The sequence below is a fragment of the Nilaparvata lugens genome, chromosome 3, assembly GCF_014356525.2.
Source record: "Nilaparvata lugens isolate BPH chromosome 3, ASM1435652v1, whole genome shotgun sequence".
Lineage (NCBI taxonomy): Eukaryota > Metazoa > Arthropoda > Insecta > Hemiptera > Delphacidae > Nilaparvata > Nilaparvata lugens.
In genome coordinates this window covers 59,909,112-59,919,106 of record NC_052506.1, presented here as the reverse complement: position 1 = coordinate 59,919,106, position 9,995 = coordinate 59,909,112, and the positions used below count along the sequence as shown (strand labels likewise).

The following is a 9,995-nucleotide window of genomic DNA, read 5'->3' as shown; positions in this document are numbered from 1 at the left end:
TGATGAGTGGAGATGATTTATGAGTTCATATTTGAATTCATCTTTTCAAAGTTTAATTTTTTTTTTTGAACTTTTAAAAATTAAAAATGTTTATGTGCACTTTTCAGGTGTTTGAAAACTCCTTAAAAATGTTCATGTTCACTTTGTAATATTACATTTTTTCTCGATTAAAATCGAATCTTCAATTCGAGATCTATAAAACTTGATAGTAAATATCAGAGTAATCGATATGCGGACAACTTTTAACTGAGAATTTATCATAAATAATTGTGTTGCACATTCCATGGTATCACTGAAACAGAGTTCTATTTCAGAATTGACAGATCATTATAAACAGCATAGAGGATAAATAAATTTAAAATAACAGTTCTGAAACAAAGTTTTATTGAGAACAAATGTAAAATGTAAATTCTAAACTTGTAATTTATAATTTTTTGGAAATTAATATCGATGACGTGTTCATAACATCACTGTTCTTGGCTTCATCTAAAAGACAGGTCTTTGTTACTCTTCTATAAAAAAATGGTGGCTGGCTGTTGAAGGTGTTTTGTGTTCTCTGAATATTTTTCTGTTTAATTGGAATTTATAATGTTTTAATTTAAGATTTGAACAGTTTTATGGTGTTCTAATTTTGTATAATTCTATTTGAGTGTTTACAAGCCAATAGCCATTGTTTTCAACTATATAAATGGATAAGTATTTTAGCTTATAATGATGCTATATGTTTAAGTGTTGTAAGGTGTTGTTCTGTGGATTTGTGTTGTATATTGCCAAAATTCTTATGGAAATTATAAGTTGGTTTGCTCTGATAACTGGATTTCTTATTCATAAGCAATAGATTCATTCATAATTTATCAAGAATTTACCATTTTGGAGCCGATAACTTTCTTTAGGTTAATGGGTGAAAAATGCTATCCAACCTATTTAGGAGAAAATGGTAGCACGGCAACTTTTTAGGTGTTTGAAAACTCTTTTAAACTAGGGATGGGTATTGATACATCGATGTTTGAAAACATCGATGTTTCAACATCAAAAATCAATGTTTACTGTTCAATGTTTTTCACTTATCGATGGTTTTACCTAGACATCAGTCATCCGATGTTTTTCCCAACTAAAATGAATTTTTCATTCAGGCTCTCTGTATTTTTATGTGAGACTGTTAGATACTCTTGAAGATTTACGTAGCTTCTGTAGCTCTTGTCAAGGTTAGATTCTTATTTAGAATTAAATAAGAGGTCGGATTCTTCGTTTCTTAGGAAGAAACAGTTTTTTCTTATTACAAGTGCTTTCCTCAACATACGTTCAACACCAATTAATCTAGCTCTGGAATAGAGGTCCTCGTATTGTAAGGAGTGTAGGTCATATAAAAAAACTTTTATAATTTCCATTACCTAAATGAAACTATCAGGTATTGAATGAATACGATATGAGTATCAATGATTGCTAAAATTAGCTTAGGATGAAATTCCAGACAGAATCTTCAAGGATATCCTGAGAGGTTTCTGACTTAACTATGAAGATGACAAATCTTGTAAACTACCTATAATAGAGTTGATGTATCTTTCTAATCACAACCTGACTTCAATTATTTGAAAGACTGGTACTTGAATACCACAAGTCCAAAATTGCTGTAATTCCAGTTAGTAACTGTTAAAATATTGAAACAATAGCTCCAGATAAAATTCTAATCACTTTAGAAGTTTTTTTGTACTATCAAGTATTTCGAGATTATGAAAAAATATAACAATGAATCAATCAACTTCCAAAATAATTGAGTTATATCTATACAAAATAATAAACTAATAGGTACTCTGTAAGCTTATCAACAGAAGTGTTGTGGGTTCAATCAAATTGATTTCGCCCCATTTTATCATTATCAAGAATAAGTGTAAAGTATCATATACTGTACATTGTATCATATTCACTTTATTAATACTAATAAAAATCTATTCATTCATCGTTTCTGATGCTTTTGAGTATTTATTTATTCAAAATTGTTTAATTTTGAGATAAAAATTCCTAAGTGAAAAAAGAAAATGATAGCTACAAGGATAACCGCTGAGTTTTGATTAATTCAAATACGACATTTGTAGTCTCGTATTATCCAGGAACAATACCCTAGAATGTTCGACACTAGTCTACTTCTGAAATACTCTGTATACTGAATAGTCTTCCTAGTATCATCCGTAAATGTACGGCGATGCGTCGATGTTTACTGTTCGATGTTTTTCACTTATCGATGTTAAGGTGAAAAAACATCGATGTTCAAAACATCGATGTTTTGTCTTTCGATACCCATCCCTACTTAATACCTTTGCCTGTCACTTCGTGAGGCAGGAGTATTGTTATCTTTGTACGTTTACTATATAATCATAATATGATAATGGAAAGCTATATTAAAAACAGCTATAACTCTCTTGTTCTCGGGTATTTTTGAAAATGGGACTTACGCTTTAAAGAAATTGGAGTCGCTGAATCCAAATCCGAAATCTTCTATCTATTTTTTTAAGGAAGTTAGACTTGGAGAAAAAGTGATGAGTCATACTTTGAGGACACATCGGCGTAATTGTTAGATCCGTCGGCTTATTTGTAAGATCCCCATCTAAAAGCACAGGAGAGCAGCGAAATATGATCTTCAGGAGCCAGGATTCTGCCGTGTGAAAGAGGCCTAAGTGTCTAGCTCTCAAAACTAGGGATGGGTATCGAAAGACAGAACATCGATGTTATTTTCATCCTAACATCGATAAGTGAAAAACATCGAACAGTAAACATCGGTGTTTTTGAACATCGATGTTTTTAATAAACATCGTTTATCGCCCTACGTTTTTATGGATGATACTATTAGTCCAGTCAATATAGACATAAAAAAGGGGGTGTGCTTGCAATTTATATTGTAGTTCTGATTTGTTAATATATTATTTGGGTACATAAGAGAAGTCCAGAACCAATTTCTTCATGCAAGATTTCCTTGTGCTAGATATAAGATAGCCCAAAAACCTAGTATTTTCGGCTCATTTTCCAGTTTTCAGCTATTTCTGCCAAATCTCTCCCAGATTATGTATAATTCTGAAAAAAATGAGATCGTACAGGATGAATTTATCTACTATTTGTATACAATCGTAAGTTTCTATGATGTATCAGACTCGTTTTAGAAACTCTTGATCAACAGTAAAATTACGAAAAAAATGTAAAAACTGAAATCGCCATTTTTAAAATCTTAACTTCCAAATTGTTTTGGAATCGAAAGTATTATTTATTGGAGTGGGTAGAGGGGGACAATTTTCACATTCTCACTAGATTTGGAAATTTTATCAGAAGTATTTCACAAGACATGCAACTTTGAATATAGAAATTGGTCATTTTCTTTGTATTGGAATATGGGCTTAAGTACACTCAACAATAAATTTTCCATTTTTCGACCGAATTTGACTTATTATGCATGATTTTGAACCGCCGTGACGAACCGAGAAGGATGAAGTGTAGTACGATGAAATCTGAGCATTGTGTCAAAAGTTATGTGTTTGAAATTTTGATCCTCGAGGTGTCCTTGAGCGCGCCTATCCACTAGGAAATACTGAAATGAAGTGTATCTTACGGGTGATTCTCATAGAACATAATCTCAAGAACTTATGTCGTTGTGCGAAATATCAATGTGAGGACAATGTAGTTGGTGATGATGCTTGAAGCTGAAAATGAGGTGTTTTTCACAATACAAGGAGCATTGTTGTCAGGTGTACCTGGAATATGAGATAGATCGCTATACCTGATCTCAGATTGTAGAGCACAAAAAGAGCTTCTAAAGTGACTACAATTTTATCTGGAGCTATTGTTCCAATATTTCAACAGTTACTAACTGGAATCACAGCAATTTTGGACTTGTGGTATTCAAGTAACAGTCTTTCGAATAATTGAAGTCAGGTTGTGACTAGATAGATACATCATCTCTGGTTCACAAGATTTGTCATCTTCATGGTTTAGTCTGAAACCTCTCGGGATATCCTTGAGGATTCGGTTTTGAAATTTCACCCTAAGCTAATTTTAGCAATCATTGATACTCATTCGTATTCATTCAATACCTGATGGATTTTTTATGAAATGAAAATGGATTAAGTTTCTTTATATGGATCTCTGCACTCCTTACAATACGAGGACCTCTTTTCCAGAGCTAGATTAATTAGTGTTAAACACATGTTGAGGAAATAATTGTAGTAAGAAAAAACTCTTTCTTCCTAAGAAACGAAGAATCCGACCTCTTATTCAATTCTGAATAACTAACTATCTAACCTTGACACGGGCCACAGAAGTAATGTAAATCTTCAAGAGTATCCAACAGTCTCACATAAAAATACAGAGAGCCTGATTGAAAAATAAAAATAGCAATCTGCAGGAAATCAAAACTTATGCGCGATCTTTCACAAGAGTGATCTATATTCACAAAAAACACTAAACAGAATAAAACACTAAATATGATAGAGATAATGATTGTAATTCTGTTACTATTGCTTATTGCTCTCAAGATAATCGTCTTCATACAAAAAAATAGAAAAAAAACTTGTATCAAATTAAAAAATTAGAATTATTTTTACTTTTTAGTTGGGAAAAACGTCGGATGACCGATGTCTAGGTAAAACCATCGATAAGTGAAAAACATCGAACAGTATACATCGATGTTTGATGTTGAAACATCGATGTATCGATACCCATCCCTACTCAAAACTTTTCAGCAGGACTATGAACATTTTTAGGCCAGTCCCTAAACCTACAACAATTAATTAGTTATGGAAGCCTGTAACTGTGGATAGATTTTTCATTAGGGGAGAGCTCTTTTAGAAAGACTATTTCGCTCTTCCACTCCCTCTAGCACTCTCACTCTTGGTAGAGAGTTAGTGGGGAGGATATTTTTAATATTCTTTCCGAAGAATGGACATTAATATGTCCAAAGCTCCGCCAATTTATGTAGATGCATAATATAATTATTATCTATAGTTATATTACAAATTGCTTTTTCATATCATATACAGTTCAATAATTATTTTCTTAGTCTATATTATGTAAATTCATCTATAATTGTGCTGTATTGTAAGCTATTGTATATAAGTGTATAAGCCAGTATATATTGTAATCTACATAAATAAAGTACTCAATCAATCTTCACACATGCCTTCTTCAGAGATTTTGTACTTCTTCTAGCCAAACCTATTTTTTATAGGAACGGCTAATGGATTCTGAATTTGCCCGGCTATCCTGCCGAGCCTCAAGTTCTTGACAAACATACAGAAAACGACTTTGGTCTTCAGTAAGTCAAAAGTGAGAACTTCGCTAACGCTCGTTCAATGAAATAAAAAGCTTGCTATACAGTATATATAATTTTCAACTGACTAGAGTTTATTTAAGACCGTAATTGAGTGTTAAGAACAAACTTGGCGAAATGTTTCAATTACGTAGCTTACCGGGTACTAACGCGTATCATTAAAACGGTAAATTTTTTAAGGATGTTTGTTATTATTATTATTGATATTATTTCCTACTTCATGCATTTCAAGTAAAATCTACCTGAATTTGTGTTTAGTAGCGACAGAGAAACTGATGAAAGTCTGAGAAGACTCAACATCTATCAAAATAATAATTAAACATTATTTAGTTATTATCTAGATAGGTTATAGTGTGCAATTAAAAAACAACAAGTTGTGACCCAAATTTCTTTATTTTTTATATTCAAATCCATGATATAATTACTGCAGTTACAAATCCAAGAAATTTTTAAAATTCATTAAAACATTTCTTTGTTCAATTTTATTGGTTATATTTTACTAAGCATTATGATTTATGTCTATATTGCGATGCAATGTAGTAGACAGAACCATCTTGGTTCTAAATATTATGATAATAATACTTTTCCATCAATTTTATAACCTTTGGAATTTCCTAAGAAAATATTTATTAATGAATAAATAATTATAAAAAACGTATTACACCTTTAAATGAAAAACGGAAATAAATTATGTATACAAAATAGTATTCCAAATGACGTGTAAAATTCAAGATTCAAGTTACAAAAGCTGTTCTGATTTATTTTTATATAAATAGTATACACAAAGTTTAATATATCGAATGAAACTAACTGTCACAATGAGGATTGAATAGACTATTTCAAAAGTGACTACTTTTTCAAATAGTATTATGAAATTTGTCTATCAACTCTAAAAAATTATTTTAATGTATAGGATGATGAGCAATGAACTACGACATATACACATTCAATTACAAAGAAATGAAGCTTACAACATTACTCAATCAGGATATTCTTACAATAGTTTGACTCGCTCAAAATTCGCAAAAACGCATATTTATCAACGTCATCATGAATGGAGAAATATTCATATATATTTATATTATGTATGGACTGTAAAAATTCAGACCCCTGCTCGCAATCAACCATTTAATTTTTTTAAATAAAAATTGATACAAAATATTAATATTAAATTTGCAGAATAATTGTCGAGAGTGAGTTGGCGATGATCCGCTAAGCATTTAGGGCCTGCATCATGAGACTAGATGGTCGAACGCAGAGCGGAGTTGATGGTTGTTTATCGTCATCAAGACTCAAGAAGGGAGGCCGAATGGATGAGGGGAGGGGATGCTCTACTGTCGGTCGGTTGATCGCAGCTTCTCTTCCACTGCCTCTTGCGATGCTTCAGACAGGTCCGTTGCCTGCCATAATAAAACCATATTTATAACAATAAGGAAATAGCCTAATAGCAGAGATAAAGAGACCTTAGTGGAATTACTCAGACAACCTGTGATCAAACGAAAAAGAGAGAAAGATGTGGTACCATATAACAAATAATAAAATTAAATTCTATTGGTACGATATTGAAAATAGATTGACATTATAGATGAAAAAATATATAGTACCAGAAAAATGTAGGCGAATGAAGATTGATATTGAAATGGAAAACATTATATATTTATAAGAATAATGAAATATCAAGGCCTAGTTGCACGAAATCCGGTTAAATTTTAATCGTGATTATTTTAACGAGAACCAATCAGAGAAGCCTTCTTTTCAAAAAAGCATTCTGATTGGTACTCGTGAAATTAATCACTATTAAAAATTGACCGGCTTTTGTACAACCGGGCCTTAAAGAAATAATGAAACGTTAGTGAATTTACTCCAACAATATGTGATCAAACGGAAGAGAATGATATGGTACCATAAAGGTGTGATTCAATACTGAAGACCAAACCTTGAAAATGTTTAATAATGAATATATTCCTCACCTGAATATATTTCTGAACTCCCACCAAGGACTTCTTGAGGGCATCGAAGCTAGAAGAGTACAACATCTTCTGTTTGACTTTGGCAGTGTCAGGGCACCAAGACATGAGGAACAATTTTTGTTTCTTTGAAGCCTGAAATCAATAAAACATTATAATAATTATTATATTACCACTTATTGCAAAAGAGCAAATAAAAATGTTTTAATGCTAAAAAAGCATGAGAAAAACTGAATTTCAAGTTAAAATTCTGAAACCTACAAACTAAAACGCTTTTTCTCGGAGGGTACCAATCGCTTATTTCTTTAAACTTTGAGTAAAACTTGTAGTCCTATTAATGGAATAGTTGCCTTCTACGCCAATCCAAATACGGGCCAAATACTAGGGTAATTTTCATTTCAACCTCTGATTGGGCATTAATAAAAGACGAATGTATAAATAAAAGAATAATTTTGTAACTAAAAGTTACTTAATTATGATTATTCTTCAATATAATTGCCGTGAAAAGGGATTTGTAATGCCAGTGGACCAGCCTACCAAAACCCTCGTCATAAAATGCTGCCGCCAAATGGGTTCAAGTGGGTTATGACGTTGTTTTGAATTTCCTTGTTAGTTCGGAGTTCTGCCCTCAAAATCATGTCTCGAGTTTGAGGAAAAGGTAGCCTATAAGTTACTAGTGGATAGTGGCCAAGACAGCAAATTATCCCATTTGATTTGCTGGAGATGCCGTTTGGTTGCATAGTGAGGCTTCAATTGTCATGAATCCCAACAATTCAGGAAGTCATTTCAACTGACGTCTTTAATTTTCCGACACCAATCACGCATAATATCATCTCTCCTCATAAGTTTCCCGTGTATACTTGAATAATTCTTCATAAATCTAATGCTGAACTAGTGTCTTTTACTCACAAAAAAGGATAACGCTACTAGTAGTTCTGTGAACAGAAGACCTCGCGCTCAGTAAGTTACACTGACCTGTTATTTTGTTTTCTCAAAAATTAATAAATAATTTATCAATTTAAAATGTCTAGAAAAAATCCTAAATAAACATAGAGCTTTCTGTCCTATCGTACCGTGACGTGTCGTCCCGGAAAGTGAGTGTGAGCGCTGTTATCAGGTCTGGCTGCCGTCGATACGCCAATACAATCAACCCATCAGAGAACATTCTGTGTTGTCGTGTTGGCTAAAAATTGCTGTGTTCAAATTAACAAAATAAACTACCATAATGACGATTTCCTACAAACTTCACTCCTCACTTTTCATGATTTTAGAAATCAATTTCTTTTCAATAGCATTTGTTGCAATTTTGATCATCAGATTAAAAAAGAAAAATGTAAAAAAAAATGTTTTCTATCAATAACTCCAAACTCTAAACTAGAATCATGACCAGGGCCAGTACCAGGGGTGGGCGGACCGGGCGGCCGCCCAGGGCGGCAGGTTTTGGGGGCGGCAAATTTAAAGGAACGGAAAATTTTAAAATACAAATAAAAAATAAATTCATAATGTCAAATGTGAATGGTAAAAAATTATATAATTTTGAGCTTTTTAACCTTGAGCTAATGGAGACTTTTCTAAGATCAACAATGTGCCAGGAACGTCTGAGTGGTCTAGCGAACATAAAATAGTTCAGTCCCCAAATATTGAAGAATTGGTGAAGGAATTTTCCCCATGCAAAGGTCAGACGACGAGTTCTAATTAATTAAACAGGTGTGTTAAACAAACTTGTAGAAATTGTAGTTCTAATTACTTAGCAAGTTAAGTAGGCCTAATACTAAGTTGCAGTCTACGTCTTAAGGCTGTGCAAAGGCTAAAAATAAACTTTCTTGAACTGGTGATATTTTTCAAAGTTTTTCGATTTGTACCGGTATATATCAAAATTAAAAAGTTTTCTTAGGAAAACATTTTTTTCCAATCATTACTTTTTGAGATATGAACGCCTAGTTTTAATTTTTGGGACAGAACATTTCAAATTTGGTACGAGATAAATTCTTCATGGTATTGTTGATTGAATAAAACAAGAATATTTTGAAACATTTTCTGAAAATATCAATTTTTGAGAAAGTTATTCAATTTACAAAAAAAAACTCAACTAAACTCTATTTTTGGTCATTTTTAGTAAATTGAATAACTTTCTCAAAAATTGATATTTTCAGAAAATTTTTGTTTTATTAAATCAAAAATACCATGAAGAATTTATCCTTTGAAATTTATAGATTTATCTCGTACTGAATTTGAAATGTTCTGTCCCAAAAATTTAAACTTTGGGAGCTCATGTCTCAAAAAGTAATGATTGAAAAAAAATGTTTTCCTAAGAAAACTTTTTCATTTTGATAGCTTGATCCTTAAGCGATCCTTGATCGTGTCCTTAACCGCGCCTCTCCACTAGGAAATACTGAAATGAAGTGCAACTAACGGGTGATTCTCATAGAACATAATCTCATGAGCTTATATCATTGTGCGAAATATCACTGTGAGGACAATATAGATGGTGATGATGGTTGAAGCTAAAAATGATGTGTTTTTCACAATACAATGAGCATTGTTGTCAAGTGTACCTGGAAATCTATATGAGATAGAGCGCTCTACCTAGTCTCAGATTGTAGAGCACAAAATTACACCCAGAGGGATTTTGAATTTTACATCTAGATTGTAATCGGGATATATTGTTGATCAAATACTAAATATGATCAAAATTGATTTTTTTCTTAAAATATCAC

At 32.1% G+C, this 9,995-nt stretch overlaps 1 protein-coding gene across 1 annotated transcript in view; it reads right to left on the bottom strand.

Annotated features, from left to right (window-relative positions):
- Window positions 1-5,685: 5,685 nt before the first annotated feature.
- The window catches only part of LOC111053721 (cofilin/actin-depolymerizing factor homolog), a 34,379-nt gene continuing 30,069 nt past the window's right edge, over window positions 5,686-9,995 (bottom strand). Inside the window, exons 4-5 of the mRNA XM_022340641.2 lie at window positions 7,282-7,413; window positions 5,686-6,711 (exon numbers count right to left, since the gene is read on the bottom strand). Coding sequence (XP_022196333.1) covers window positions 6,643-6,711; window positions 7,282-7,413 — 201 coding nt within the window. The 3' untranslated portion in view covers window positions 5,686-6,642. The remainder of the gene's footprint in view (window positions 6,712-7,281; window positions 7,414-9,995) is intronic.